This window comes from Thamnophis elegans, chromosome 13 (genome assembly GCF_009769535.1).
Source record: "Thamnophis elegans isolate rThaEle1 chromosome 13, rThaEle1.pri, whole genome shotgun sequence".
NCBI lineage: Eukaryota > Metazoa > Chordata > Lepidosauria > Squamata > Colubridae > Thamnophis > Thamnophis elegans.
This window is the reverse complement of record NC_045553.1, coordinates 34,679,236-34,695,106: the sequence shown is the minus strand read 5'-3', so window position 1 is coordinate 34,695,106 and position 15,871 is coordinate 34,679,236. Positions and strand designations below refer to the sequence as shown.

The following is a 15,871-nucleotide window of genomic DNA, read 5'->3' as shown; positions in this document are numbered from 1 at the left end:
ATCTACATTTTCACTTTGACCTGTGACAGAGAGGGTGATAGTTTCCTGAGTGGAAGAATGGATGGCATCTTTTTCCTCCCATGCTCAGCCTGTTGCAAATGCCTCCCATGCCAGTGTTTCCCAGCTCAAATTCAAAGCAGATGCTTTCTGGCAAATTGTATGATGAGCATTATTTAGCTACTTCACATATTGCAAATGGTTCCTTAGGAAGCTAACTCAGTGTCAGCGTTCCAAATATCATCCAGAATTAAATCAGAGTTCAAGACATAACTTTCATCAAAATTCCAATTTAATAAGACAGACATGTTGGCACATCTGTGGAAACCCAAATCTGAAGGCTTCCTGGGTTTCCACTTAGTTGAAAGTTCATGAACTTGGCCCCACACTCACAAGTCCATCACATGGTCCAATCTTCCTCTGCCACGTTGGCATTTCCACCCATCTAGTTCCAGTCAGATGTAGAGGTGCAGAGACAAAGAATGACCTTGATTTCAAAAAATGATTTTTTTTTATTTTGAAAACAAACACATTCTATTCCCACGCCCTCCCAATTCCCCACTAATGAAACAGCATAGTAAAGAAAGAGAGAGAGAGTGTGGCAGGCCAAAGATCCTAAAAGGAATATGATTGCAGGCCCGCCACTCAGTTTAATAAGAGAACCAACCACAGATGCTGCAGTACAAAGTGAGAGGAAGGTTAATCAGCTTCCAGGCTGTCGGTTTTGGGCAATGTACCCCCCTCTAGGATCAAATATTATAATTCTCCAAGAGCCAACGAGCCCCTAATTCAGAACCACTCCATATTGCCAGGGTTCAGCTTTAGACTAATGCTCCCCCTCCATAATACCTGAATAGCCTCCAGGAACAGGGAAAAGGCAAAACAAAGCATTGCTTAATTCATCAAGGGCAGAGATGTACAGCTGAGTATCATCAACCTACTGATGATATCTGATTCCATGGTGACATAGGACCTCCCACAATACTTTCATGTAGGTGTTAAACAATAGCAGAGAAAGAAACGAAAACCAAGGATCACACCGCTCCCTCCTGATCAATATTGACTGAAAATAATCTCAGAGGAAGGAATGAACCAACCCAGCAAAGTGCCCTCCACTTCCAATCCCTGCCACCATTCCAGAGGATGGCATAATCAATAGTATCAAAAGTCACTGGGAAATCAAGTAGAGTGAGATTGAATGCACTACCCTCCCATCTCATTTCCATCATATCACTGCCATTAGGATTTTTCCTCACTTCATCATCTTCTGGTCTGACTCCCAAGTGGCATCAATAGATCCTTGTAATCTCCTACTATTAGAGATGCGTTTGTGTGAAACAAGGAGAAAACAAACCAGCCTTTGGAGAAAAGAAAGATGTGGTTTGTCTATCTGGTTAGGTTGCATTCCACCCACTTTCTCTTCTCCAAAGTAAGAAGCAGAATCTTTGGAGGAGGAGGAAGAGAGTGTGGTTGACTAACACTCTGAAAGACACATGACATCAATGGCTGCAATGCCAGGAAAAAAAAATGGGCGTCTCCAATTGTGATCTCGATTTGCATGTCCTGGTTGCTTTCCACATCTCATTGCTAGATTGTCAGTGGAAGCATGAAAGGAGGGCAAGAATTTCCCACAGTAGGTGCAGCATTTCCTATGAGTATCATGAACCTTCAGCTTGGAAAAAAATCTGTGACAATTTCTAGGATGATGCTCGAACAGATATGAAGCATCTATTTCCTATTTGTATGGGAGATATTAGCCGTTAAGGAGAATCATGAGGAATAGCATCTCCTGATGCCCACATTTTATGGCTCTTTGATCAGAAAGATATGTTTCACTTGGTTGATAGTTTAACTTCTCTTTGATCAATAAAATTTCATTTGAGAGAAAGAGCCTCATTTCTAATTCAACACCAATTTCTTTAAATTCTTGCATTGACAAGTTTTGCTCCAGTATACTTGAAGTGTTTGATTTATGGAAGCAAAAAGCACTCAGGAAAAATGAGTGGTTTGCTAGTAACTGAAGGGAAGGGGAAAATTTAGGAACATTTATGAACAAGAAAGTTAAGATGAAGATCTCATGCACCATGAAGAGGGTCTTCATGACACAAACTGAATTCAAGAAAACAAATCTCGGGCCAATAAACACAAAGTCAGTGAATTAAGGAATACAGTTGGAAGACTTCTATCTATTTGTGTCCATTTTATTTTAGGTAATATCATGTCCAGTTCATGTGGCACTTGCAATGCCCCATGTTTAAAGCCCTTTATTTCATGTGTTAAGGAGAAATTTAACCTTTCCCCACAAATCACTCCTAGATATGGAAATATGAATTACAGTTTGAAATGCAGTGCAGCAAACCCTGAGTTGTTTGCTCAACTCTTGTGAGTAATTTGAGCAGGACAGATGTGATGCCATGCATTAGATGAAGCAATGTCAGGGTGTTAACCTTGATTAGGAGGCATCAGATGTTGGGGCTAAGCAAGACTGCAAAGAAAGGAAATTTTGGATAGCGGATGTAGTGATAGATGATCTCTTACAGTAGTCATGAGGGTAATTCCCAAATCAACCATGGGCCCATCAGGCAACACCCTCTGATAGATATAAAATCTTATGTCAGTTCCAGAGAGGATCAAACAGAAGGAATTTCCAGCCCAGGAAGGACATCTCCACAGGTATTGTCAACTGATTTATTGGGTTAGACCAGTGGTCCCCAACCCCCGGTCCACGGACCGGTGCCGGGCCGTGGAGTACCTGGCACCGGGCCGCGCAGCGGCCGGGGGCCATGATCGCTGCAGCGGCCGGGGGCCATATTTGCAACTTTGTAGTCCTCATGAACGCGCCCTTTCTCTGCCCCCCCCGCCGCCCCAGATGTGCGGGGCTGGGGGGGCGAGGGGAGGCCCGATCTCCCCCCCGCCCTCTTGCTCTGCTCGCCCCGGGAGGGAGGGGGCGGCGGCGGCGGCCTCGGCCCGAACTTGGGATGCTGCTGGCGGAGGCTGCCTGGGAGACGAAACTTTGTCCGTGGACTCACCCGGCCCGCCTGCCCCGTGGAATGACGAGGGGGGGGCAGGAGGGGGCGGCGGCGCTGCATTTTCCTCCCAAGGAGAAACTAAGGTTGCGGGGGGGAGGGGCGCAGCGCGGCCGTTTCGGGGGAACTTGGGGAGCTTCGCCATTCCGAGAGGCGCTTCGCGCGCAGCCCCACCCAGGTGGGAGATGTTTTCCTCCGCCGAGGCGGGGAGGGGGGGCTTTACGTAAGACTCGCGGCGCAGCTCTGCCCCCCCTCCTGGAGTGTCACCTGCCTCCCGCCCCTCCCCCCCCCCGCCGCTCCGCCGAAGCGCTTTTTGTGTCAGGCCGGCGGGGCTCTCGGGGGCCCTTCGGCCGCAGCCCGCCTTCTCCCCCTCTTCCCTTCATGGAGCGCGGCGCGGAGGCCCACCCCCTCGGAAGCAGCCGGCCTCCGCCGCGCCAGCCGCCCGCCCGCCCGAAGTAGGACACAGGGCCATCTTTTTCCCCCGCCGAACTGCAGCGAGGAAAAAGGGCTGCCCGAGCGAGCGGATCGCGGGGTCGGTTCCCCCTCCCTTCCCCCGGCGGCCGAGGAGGAGGAGGCGGGGCGGCCTCGCGGGCTGTCGGCCTTGGCGTGAAGGAAGCCCCCCCCCGCCCTGCGGAACGCGCACCCAGGATGGCCGCCTTCCCACCCGCCGGTCCGGAAGGCCGAGGGAGGCTCGTCTGACTGGTCCGCGGCGATAAAAAGGTTGGGGGCCACTGGGTTAGACTACCTGCTCCTTGGACCTGCTCCTAGTTGCATAGAGACAAGGACTTTTTATTTTCTGTCTAAGAGTCATTGATCTTTTGGTACATTGGGACTAGATGATAACAGCTAGATCTCCTTTTAAGAAAATTACTTTGGAGAAGCCCTGGTATTTTACTGGTTTAATCATATTTAGCTTCTTTTCTATGTAGCACTTTTTAAATACATCTGTACGGCTTCTTTATATTTGTTCTGATTCTTCCTTTCTTACATTTCAATAGTTATTTTTTAAAATTAAAGCAGGGATGCAACTTACTAAAACCATGAATGAAGGTGAATATACTGTACAGGTCCCAAGATAATGTTGCAGCACCCAATCTGGGTCGGTCAATGGGACTAGAGGTTTTCCAAGTCATGCTTGGAAGACAAAAACTCTGGTCTTGGTGACCAACCCAGATTGGATCCTTATTAAAACCATCCCCGGTAAGTTTGAAGAAAAAGAGAATAACTTAAAAAAAATTGCAAGAGATTTATAGTAAGTCAACACACACTGTCTTCTTGAAATCATAAGAAAAATTAAAAACTTCATGACTCCAAATAATAATCAAAGAGCTTGAATTTTGAAATGTATTAGACTGGTGCTGAAGTCTCAAGCCTCTTGCCACCAAGCAATATTCAAAGAATTTTGAATATTTCTATTCTGGAATGGCAGGATTCAGAGTCTCTTAATAAATCCACATTCACTACTCTCAAAAGATTTGCTGTAATAAACCTAGTTTGGATGGTTGTGATGGTTTTATTTGGTTTTGGTTTTCTCCTTTCAGAAGAGGGGAAATTGTAGCCCTAGATAATTTGGAATTTTGAGGAAAATGTAGGTCTTTTACAGCAGGCTTGGAATACCATAAGGAAGCTATATATTTCTCATGAATTCTTATATATTTCTATCTTGAACACTGATAGAAATCAGTGTTTTGATTTGATTAAGAGCTGAGGTGGCGCAGTGGTTAGGGTGCAGTACTGCAGGCCACTTTAGCTGACTGTGATCTGCAGTTCAGCGGTTCAAATCTCACCGGCTCAAGGTCGACTCAGCCTTCCATCCTTCCGAGGTGGGTGAAATGAGGACCCAGACTGTGGGGGCAAGTTGCTGACTCAATTTGCTAAAAAATTTGTAAACCGCTTAGAGAGGACTGAAAGCCCTATGAAGCGGTATATAAGTCTAATAAATAAATAAATAGCAATCTTCTGTTCCCTAATCAGTGGAATGACTTGTCTCCAGAAGTTATGGATCTCCAACGCTGGATACATTACATTGTATTTGAGAAAACCAACCAACCAACCAACATTGTTCAGAAGATGTTTGATATTTTCCATCTTTTGTTTGCCAGGAATTCTAAGTTTTAACTATTCCCTTTTTCTGAAGAACCTAGAGACACTTGAAAAAGTAGAAAGGTTGGAGAGATGGCAAGTAAGCCTCATAAGAAGTCTTGGGATGAAGAAACGGCAGATTTATTTCATGATTCTAAATCAGGTGAGAAAAATGTAGTTCTCTTTATCTTCTCTTTAGGAAACATTGCCCAATCATGCATATGTCCTTAAGGGATGCAATGGATGGATGCAATGGATGAAACCAATCAAGTATAGAACCAACTTAGAACTAAAGGGAAATTTGTTGTTAGTGAGAACTATAAACAGTGGAATGGCTTGCCTCCAGAAGTTGTGAGTGCTCCAACACTGGAAATTTTAAAGAAGTGATTGGACTACCTTTTTCTGAAATGGTATAGGGTTTCCTGCCTGAGTAGGGTGTTGGACTAGAAGACCTCCAAGGTCTCTTCCAACTCTGTTATTCATTTAATTAAAAGTCCTATGACTTTTTTCTAATCATATTTTAGGGCCTTTTCCTACTCTATAGCTAGAACAATCCAGACATCTTCCCCTTATAACTCCATGCTGTCTCTTCCCAGATCTCTTAGTATCTTCTCAGTTGCTTTACATTGCATAAGGCTATATCCAATGATTCTCCTGTGCCTCTTGGTGTGATATCCACCAAGACCAAACAGCTTTTGATAGACACTTGTTTAGTATACTTGTACAAATCATTTGCAAAAAGAGCAAATCATTTGTAATTCATTTTTCATGTATCTTTCTAATATTCTTGGATTGTTCCTTCTTTAGAATGTTCCTTTTATCTGCGTATATAATATGTGTTTGATGCATATCTCTATTGTTTCCTCAAATCCAGAACAGGTACCCCTCAGCGAAAGCAATCCCCGATTGTATAAATTTTGGGATATTAATCAGAAATACTTATTTTTGGTGGAGAACACATTAGTGGCAGATGTGAAAACTTCTAATTCACCAGGTACAAATTAAGCTTCTTGTTTTGTGCTTGAAAATTGCAGCTCTTCTCTTGGTCAAAATTATTGATGGGACACCTTGAATGGTGAAAAGCTGATGACGGATGTAACAATAGCTATAACACTTAGACTTAGCGTATTTTTCAGAGTATAAGACACTCCGAAGTATAAGACGCACCTAGCTTTTTGGGAGGAAAACAAGGGGAAAAAATCTGCCTCTGCTTCCCAGAAATTTGCCTCCTTGCAACAAACAGCAAACAGTACAGACAATATACACAGATTGTGGTGTATTTCTGCGCATGTGTGCCTGACCCATAGAAATAGCAAAGAATTGGAGAAATGTACATTATGGCAGTATATTAATGCCAGAAAGTTTTCTTAAATATAGTCACACTAACTCCTCCTAATTATTTAAATAGATCTACTCCAAACATGACTAAGTCGGGGTCTAATTAGACAACAGGACACTGTTACATTTCTGACTATACTTGTACAGAAGCTGTTAAAATTGATGTTGCTTTCTGGAAGTATATATTATTCTCTGCTATTTAAAAGAAGATACAGCAGCACTGGGCCTCTTTAGATCAATCATTTATTTTAAAAAGCTTCTTCATTTTGTTAAATTGACTAGAACAATAATAAAACAGTCTTTAAAAAAATAAGTCTAATAATTTGAACATTCTGTAGGCATTTGCAGCAAACAGCCTGATTAGCACATGAAAAAACTGCCTCACAGCAATTTGCCTCCTAGTAACTTTCACTTTCAATTTCAGCATGGGCCTCCAAATCATCAGCTGTTTCAGGTTGCAGTGATTGCCATAGCCTATTGCCACCCCAGCAAGCCCCATTTTTCCCTTTGCTGCAAGGAGGTACATTTCTGGGAGGCAGAGGCCAAAGGGTGGCTGACGGTTGGGTGAGGTTACATTCAGTGTATAAGACGCACCCAAATTTTCACCCTCTTTTAGGGGGGAAAAGATGTGTCTTATACTCTGAAAAATACAGTATATACCACTTTACAGTGCTTTACACCCTTTTCTAAGCAGTTTACATAATCAGGATATTGCCCCCAACAATTTGGGTTCTCATTTTACCAACAGGAGAAGGATGGAAAGTGAAGTCAACCTTGAGCCAGTCAGTATTGAAATCCTGGACTGAGCAGTGAGTCAGCATTCTAACCAGCGTACCACCATATACCAGGACTTACTGTTATGGTCTAGGACTAGGCAATTGGCCACATAGAAAAAGAAAATAAATAATAATAATAAACAATTATCCTCTTAAATTTCCCCCCCAGGAGCCTTTTGTTTTTGTAAATCATGTCCTTAATCAGATACCTGTGATTCCTCATCCCAAACATCTCCTTCAAAAGAAAAAAACCCTCTTTTCATTCTTAACTCTTTGTTCTTGTTTCTTGTTTTTTATTCTTCTCCAGAGCAGTTAATGGCCGTGCTTCCAAATATTTCTCTAGATTCAGCACAAAAGCCCATATTTATGGCCCCCGAAAAGAAGAAGAGCTGCCTGTCTTGTGTGAAGTCTGGGACTGGCCAATATCAGATAGAGTTGAAAGTGAGTGCTTGACTTGCATTACAAACATATTTTTCTTTCTCTGGGGAAATGGTCCTTTTTTATTTGTCCCTTTATTCTCAGTGATATACTCTGAACTATCATTGTATATTAGGAAGACTTCTAGAAGCTTTAGATGATGGAATGCAATAACAAAGATGGGGCCATAATTTACCTGGTAATGATCCCCTTCCATTGGCTCACTTACTGATTGATTGTATTTTATATATTTCTTGATATATGGTTTCTTTTGACAAGATTGGTGAAAGGGCTTCTCATTTTTGAGAAAGGTATGGGAATTACATTTTTGAGAATGTAACTTTGTGGGGGTCCTTGGTGCTCTCTGAGCTTGTTTGTTTTCTAGTAGACATTTCATTACCCTAGATTAGCACTGATGAAGTGACCTAGTTTGGGCAATGAAACATCTGCAAGAAAACAAGCAAGCTCACAGAGCACCAAGGACCCCTCATGGATAGAATCTCTTTCTGGACACTTAGACATTCAATAAAGTTTAATGGTTGACTTGTGTTAATTTAGAAATAAAAACGGAAAACATGAATTTCATGTCGATAGACTGTAAAAATCTTCTCGGGGCTGCTAATGATCCTTTATGCAACCTGCAACCAGGTTGACCGGTTCTTACATAACTTCTTTCTCCCTTTTTTCCGTAGGAGAAAGATATTAAGGAACTTTATGGAGATCCCAAAAATGCCAAAGCTTTCACTTTTTATAGTAAGGAGGAAGGCAACGGTGATAAATGCACTTTTGAATCTGCAGAGTTCCCAGGTTGGTTCATCAGCACTTCTTCAGAAGCCAAAAAGCCTATTGGTTTGAGTCAAAAAGGAGGAACTCAGAACATCCTGTTTTACTTTAAAAGAAAATCATGAGTCAGAAACACTGTTCTGCATCGATGTGTCTAACAGACCATGTGCATACAAATTGGAATGGAGCCAGAATATATGATTAGGCCAATGAGTAGATTTAGATAGTAGCCTTCAAAAAACTTTGGAAGAATTGTCTCATATTTGGGGGAAGGTTGAATACATCTTATGGATAAAATGGACTTGGTTGCATGGTCTTTATTTCTATAGAACTCTTGTCAAATCCTGAAAAGGTTATTTGGTAGGACTCCCATTAACTTTTGGCTTGATGCACTCCTGACGAAAAAGTCTCCATCGTCATCACTATCACTTTCATCATCATTATTATCAAATGACCTTCTAGTTATTCTTCCATTATAGTGTGATGAAATAGAGGGCATATCTACACTTTCACTTTGACCTATGACAGAGAGGGTGATAGTTTCCTGAGTGCAGAATGAATGGCATCTTTTTCCTCCCATGCCCAGCCTGTTGCAAATGCCTCCCATGCCAGTGTTTCCCAGCTCAAATTCAAAACAGATGCTTTCTGGCCTGAACTGTCTTGGTCTTTATGGGCAGATGTTCTCTTGCCTGGCAGCAGCCACAATCTCTGATTGATAGCAAGGTCCACACACTCTCTCTCTATATTGGAGGGTTCCTGTCCTGTGCAGCCATTTCATCCTGGGCAGCCAGGCTGCTTCGGTCTCTGCTGGGTGGAAGCTGCTATTTTTTGCTACAGCAATTTTTCAGTTGATCCACTTATGGCCTGTTAAATCAATGACCCTTTCTGATGACGTATCCCTTTCCGTTTCTGTCCAAGATGGGTAAAGCATGCTCCCTATCCATCCATCCATCCATCCATATATATCATCTATCTATCTATCTATCTATCTATCTATCTATCTATCTATCTATCTATCTATCTATCTATCTATCTATTTATCTATCTATATCTACCTACCTACCTACCTCATCTATCTAGCTATCATCCATCCATCCATCCATCCATCCATCCATCCATATCATCTATCTATCTATCTATCTATCTATCTATCTATCTATCTATCTATCTATCTATCATCTATCTATCTATCTATCTATCTATCTCTACCTACCTACCTACCTACCTACCTACATACATACATACATACATACATACTCTATCTAGCTATCATCCATCCATCCATCCATCCATCCATCCATCCATCCATATCTATCTATCTATCTATCTATCTATCTATCTATCTATCTATCTATCCATCCATCCATCCATCCATCCATCCATCCATCCATCTATCTATCTATCTATCTATCTATCTATGATCAATTGCAAGGTAGAGACATGGCTACTTTATAAAAGCTGAGCTATTAATTTCCCCTGCTATAGACATTCCCTGGATTCACAGAGGATTTCCTAGTCCTTTGATTATTATAGCATCAGAACAATGGGGCGGGGGTGTGGTGGGGAGAGAAAGGATCACTGTCAAAGGAGAAGATGACAGTGGAAAAGAGACAAAACTCCCCAAGCCTTCCTAAAATAAATGAATAAAAATCACTACGGTATCCCCTATGTTTGATACAAGAAAATATATTTTACACATTGCACATATCGGAAGCTCCTCTGTTGCTGTTATTTTAAACACAGACTTCATTCAAACCATGGAAGCAGAAGAGCACCATCTCAGGCCCTTGAGGGTGTGGCACAACAACTTCAGTGCAAATCCAGGCAAACCTCCAAAAGGGTTTTGCAAATTGCAATACAATGGAGAAATTAGGAAACAGATAGCTGGAAAGTGCCATACTTCCTTCCTCATAATCGGAATTGTAAACAGTTAATCCAAGGAATAAGAATCAAAGAGATTCGATGTTGAGTATTTATTATGAATGAATGTTACATAAGAATTCCGGCAAGCACCCTAGTTTCAGATGAGACACTTATACATCTCACAGGCCTATAATGAGAAAATGTAGGTCAGCCATACTCTTTCCAATTTCCATATTCTCTTTTGATGTAGAAGCAAGGTGTCAAGTCTCTTGCGAAGGCTCTACTCCTGTTCCTTGTTATCAAAATTTCTGCACCTTTGATCTGTAGGAGAAATAATTCTCACAAAGACAAATCATATTATCACTATTTCATTTGAGTTAATGTTACAATAATGATAAGTGCCATGTCTTTATGAAAAGACACAGTACTTAATTCATGTTTTATGCACACCTCCTACTATTTTTGCCCATGGCACCGAAAAGCATGTCCACCTCCTGCGTTTTTCAGAGTGAGTTTTTCTTAATATCAAATAAAGATCGTCAAGGCACCCATTACATAAGCTTCAACTTTGTAATGGTGAATGACAACTTGCCAACTCTTCAGTGTGAAGAAATAAACAAACCTGTGATAGTATCATCCAGATTGTCCTTGTGACATACAGAAAAGGAGTGACAGAGCCTCCTCCTTTCCAGATGAAGCCTTACTCATGGGGAAGAATCCATGACTTATACAATACAATACAATACAATACAATACAATACAATACAATACAATACAATACAATACAATAGCAGAGTTGAAAGGGACCTTGGAGGTCTTCTAATCCAACCCCCTGCCTAGGCAGGAAACCCTATACCATTTCAGACAAATGGCTAACCAACATCTTCTTAAAGACTTCCAGTGTTGGGGCATTCACAACTTCTGGAGGCAACTTCTGTTCCACTGATTAATTGTTCTAACTGTCAGGAAATTTCTCCTCAATTCTAAGTTGCTTCTCTCCTTGATTAGTTTCCACCCATTGCTTCTTGTTCTACCCTCAGGTGCCTTGGAGAATAGTTTGACTCCCTCTTCTTTGTGGCAACCCCTGAGATATTGGAACACTGCTATGATGTCTCCCCTAGTCCTTCTTTCTATTAAACTACACATAGCCAGTTCCTGCAACCGTTCTTCATATGTTTTAGTCTCCGGTCCCCTAATCATCTTTGTTGCTCTTCTCTGCACTCTTTCTAGAATCTCCACATCTTTTCTACATCGTGGTGACCAAAACTGAATGCAGTATTCCAAGTGTGGCCTTACCAAGGCATTATAAAGTAGTATTAACACTTCACGTGATCTTGATTCTATCCCTCTGTTTATGCAAACTAGAACTGTGTTGGCTTTTTTGGCAGCTGCTGCACACTGCTGGCTCACATTTAAATGGTTGTCCACTAGGACTCCAAAATCCCTTTCACAGTTACTACTGTTGAGCAAGGTACCACCTATACCAGTGATGGGCAACCTTTTTGGCATGGTGTGTCAAAAATCGGCAAAAAATCGAGCATAACTCGCGTTGTGTGTCACTTCGACAAAAACATAATTTTGCGCAATTTATAGTTTAAACTACAAAAATATATAATTGCAATATAATTGTATTTAATAAACCAAAAACAAATTATTTAACATACCTGCTTAGTAACTTCTTTGTTCATCAGTCACTTTTTTCAATGCCATTGTAATTCTGGTCACTAAATGTTTTCCCCCTCCTCGAGACTCCTCACTTCTTCCTTCATTCCTCTTGCTTATCTACCTTCACCTTATCTGTCTTCTGCTCTTTCCCTCTCTTCCTTCCTTTCTCCTTCCATCCTCTCTTCTTTCCTCACTCACTCCCTTCCTCCTTTTCTCTTCCTTCCTCCTTCCATTCTTTCAGCTTCATTTCTTTTGCCTATCTACCTTCTCTGTCTTTCTGCTCTTTCCATTTCTCTCTTCCTCTTCGCTTCTGTTCCTTCCTCCTTCCCTCCTTCCCTATTTCTTCCTTCTTCCTTCCTTCTGCCTATCTACCTTCACCTTCTCTGTCTTTCTGCTCTTTCCCTGTCTTCCCCTTTCCTCCCTCCCTCCCTTCTTTCTTTCTAGTTCCATCTTTTTCTTCTTTCCTCTCTCCCTCCCTTTTTCTTTTTTCCTTCCTTCCTCTTTCCTCTTTCCTCTTGCCTATCAACTTCATCCTCTTTGTCTTTCTGCTCTCTCCCTCTCTTCCCCTTTTCTTCCTACCTCCTTCCCTCTTTTCTCCCTCCCTTCTTCTTTTTCTTCTTTTTTTCTTCCATCTTCCTCTTTCTCCTCCCATTCTTTCTCCTTCCATCCATCTTTTCTCTTCCATCTTCTCCCCCCTCCTTCTTCTTTTCCTTCCCCCCTCCCTCCTTCCTTCCTCTCCTTCCCTTTCTCACACATAGGAAGGGGAGGGGAGGCTTTCTAGTCGCTTTCACAGCATAATTTCTTTATCTAACTTTTAAAAAACAGTGTGCAAATCAAACTTGAGATTTTCGTAACCTGTGAAGCACCAAGTTATTATCTTCTGTTGTTACAAATTCGCAGCTACTCCATTCTTTCCGATAGGGAACTGCATTTCCCAAGATGCCTCAGGTCCTCAAAGCGCTGAACGCGGTTTTTGCAATTGACTCCAGCGAGGCCCGGTAGCCGCCGGCTGGGGTGGCTGTCAAGGCGCTGACAGCGGAGCAGACGCGCCGTTTGGTACTGCTTCCAGCAATCGAGACGGACGAGGGAAGCGGCGGTGGCGGACGTCAGCAGCGACTGTAACGACCGCGCGGGTGAGGTGCAGAGGAAGAACGGAAGGTCCCTCCCGCCCGCGACGACGGCTCCAGCCATGGACGAGCAGGCTGGCCCCGGCGTCTTCTTCAACAACAACAACAACGCGCTGCTCTTGCCGTCACCTCCGGGTGGGAAGCAACCACGCCTTGCAGACTCGCTTCCCACTGCAGCACAGGGGCCGCACAGGTGTGGTTGCTTCCCATCCGGAGGTGGGCGGCAAGAGCAGTGCGTTGTTGTTGTTGGGGCCAGCCTGCTCGTCCATGGCTGGAGCCGTCGTCGCGGGCGGGAGGGACCTTCCGTTCTTCCTCCGCACCTCGCCCGAGCAGTCGTTACAGTCGCTGCCGACGTCCGCCACCGCCGCTTCTAATTAATATAATTCTCCCTCTCTTTTTCACTCTCTCTCCAGCACACAAAGGCAAATGCATAGGGCAGCCCACCTCACACACAGGTAACTCCGGGCGGCTTACAACATTATGATGCACGTCTCCCCATAGGAGAGGAGATGGGGAAGCCGGGGGCCCGGAGATCACCCGGGGGATGCCGAGGATGCCTTACCAATCGAAAGCCGGCGTACCTCGTCATAATGGGGGATGGATTTCTTGCCAGGAAACACGAGGGTTGGACAACGGCGGAGGCTCGGGTTTGTTTTTTTTCCCGGGAATAAAAGTGAACATAAGACTTCTAAATCCCCAGCAAGAAAAGAAATGCAACTGTAGTGGTCTCTCCCCCCCTTCCTCTAAAGAACAAATGTTATCCTGCCTCAGAAGCGAAGAAATCTCAGATTTCGCCCTTCTGCAACAGCCTCCCTCGGGATCCCGCTCCTCCGCTACAGATGCATCGCGTCCCAACAGCGGAACGTCTGGTCACCTTAGGGATGAATCCTGTGCGTGTCACCCCAAATGGCTACGCGTGTCAGCACTGACACGCGTGTCATAGGTTCGCCATCACTGACCTATACTGTATCTGTGCATTTCATTTTTGTTGCCTAAATGTAGAACCTTACTCTTTTCACTCTTGAATTTCATTTTATTAGATAGTGCCCAATGTTCAAGTTTGTCAAGATCCTTCTGTATCTTTAGCGTATCTTCTAGAGTGTTGGCTATTCCTGCCAGCTTGGTTTCATCTGCAAATTTGATGAGTTCCCCATTTATTCCCTCATTCAAATCATTGATGAAGATGTTGAAGAGTACTGGGCCCAAAACAGAGCCTTGGGGTACCCCACTACATACTTCCCTCCATGAAGATGCAGTTCCACTGAGGGCTACACGTTGAGTGTGGTTGGTCAGCCAGTTACGAATCTGTCTGGTGATGATGCTTACTCACAGATGTCTTCAACATTCATTTTATTGTAGTTTCGTGTTTCGTGTTTGTAGTTTCGTGTTTGTGTTTCGTGTTTGTGTTTCATGTTTGTGTGGGATCCCCTAAGAAACACAAGAGGTGTGATTGCCAAACTCTTGTCACATCATAACACTTGACATCCATTTTGAGCTGTCGCTGTTATTTTTTGATGTGATGTGGAAAGAAAATAACCGGCAGGAAACCAACCCAATGACAAAACTCTATGAAAATGTGTCTTAATTAAGACTTCCTCAGCTGCTACAAAACGTAGCATCTTCTGAGGAGATGACAGGAAATGAATCTTCAGACCAAGGCAGTGACATCTCCAGAGGTACTGTTTTCTGATGTATCTTTGTTGACTGGTTGCGACAAATTATTTTCTTCCAGGGCCAGATTACTGAGATGACATCTGGGTTTGTCCCTATGTGTAGTTGATTTCTTCCTGGTGGTATAGGGAGCATTAAGAAAGCATTTACATCTGTGGCCTTGTTCTCCAAGCTGAAGAATAGATAATCTCACCAGAAAAGAAAACAGGTAGGTTTTTATCCCTGAAGGGATCTAATTTGTTTTAAAATAAATTCCCTTCCCCATTCCCTGAAGGCTGGTGTGAACTTCTTGGAAGAGAAAAATGTTCAAGAAACTATATAGTATTCCCTTCCATGTATTTCTTTTAAAAAAATCAAGGTTCCCCCCTTTCATCATGGAATAGCACAGGGGTGTCAAACTCGCATTGTCATGGCGTCATCACCTGATGTGTCAGGATTTCCCCCCCCTTCACTAAACTGGATGTGGTTGTGGCAGTGGGTGTTGCCTCTGGCCCATAGTCCATGCGGTTGGACACCAATGCAATAGTACTTCAGGATTCAGAATTTGATTCAAGAAATTGAATTTTTTTTAAAAAATGTGTGGATCCTAAATTAAATGTATTAATTAAAATATACTGTATGCTTCGATTTTAATTTTAATTTCATATCAGGATGTCTTTCAAATACAACCTTTCCTTCTCTTTCCAACTTGTCTTTGAAGTGTGATCTGCCTGGGTCCTTTTTCACCTGTCCTTATAGCAAGAGATAGCTAAGCAGCAGAAATAGGGACAGTAGGAATAATTGCACTTGCTGTGGAATGACTAATTCACGGTGGGTTCCTGCCAGTTCTAACCTCTTCTATAGAAGAGGTTTCACAAATCTACAGTGCCGTTTAGAACGGGTTCCAGCTCCCTCCTCCCGCCCATCCACACATCATCAAGATGAAGAGCCAGAGGAGGAATTCTGGGAGTTGAAGTCCACAAGTCTTAAAGCTGTCAAGTTTGAACACCCCTGGGGGGGGGTTCTAAAGGGTTAGGGGTTCAAGGGTCTTGTAACTTGACAGCTTTAAGACTTGTGTGCTTCAAATTCCAGAGTTTCTGAGCCAACATTTTGGTTGCTAAGCAAGAGCATTGTTAAGTGAGTTTCA

General features: G+C 43.0%; 1 protein-coding gene across 1 annotated transcript; it reads left to right on the top strand.

Moving 5' to 3' along the window:
- Nucleotides 1-5,147: 5,147 nt before the first annotated feature.
- On the top strand, nucleotides 5,148-8,643 carry LOC116516412 (interleukin-36 alpha-like). The gene is made up of 4 exons (XM_032228864.1): nucleotides 5,148-5,268; nucleotides 5,980-6,099; nucleotides 7,527-7,660; nucleotides 8,329-8,643. Exons 1-4 carry the CDS (start codon nucleotides 5,199-5,201, stop codon nucleotides 8,542-8,544), a joined length of 540 nt encoding a protein of 179 aa, XP_032084755.1. The 5' UTR covers nucleotides 5,148-5,198; the 3' UTR covers nucleotides 8,545-8,643.
- Nucleotides 8,644-15,871: the final 7,228 nt, after the last annotated feature.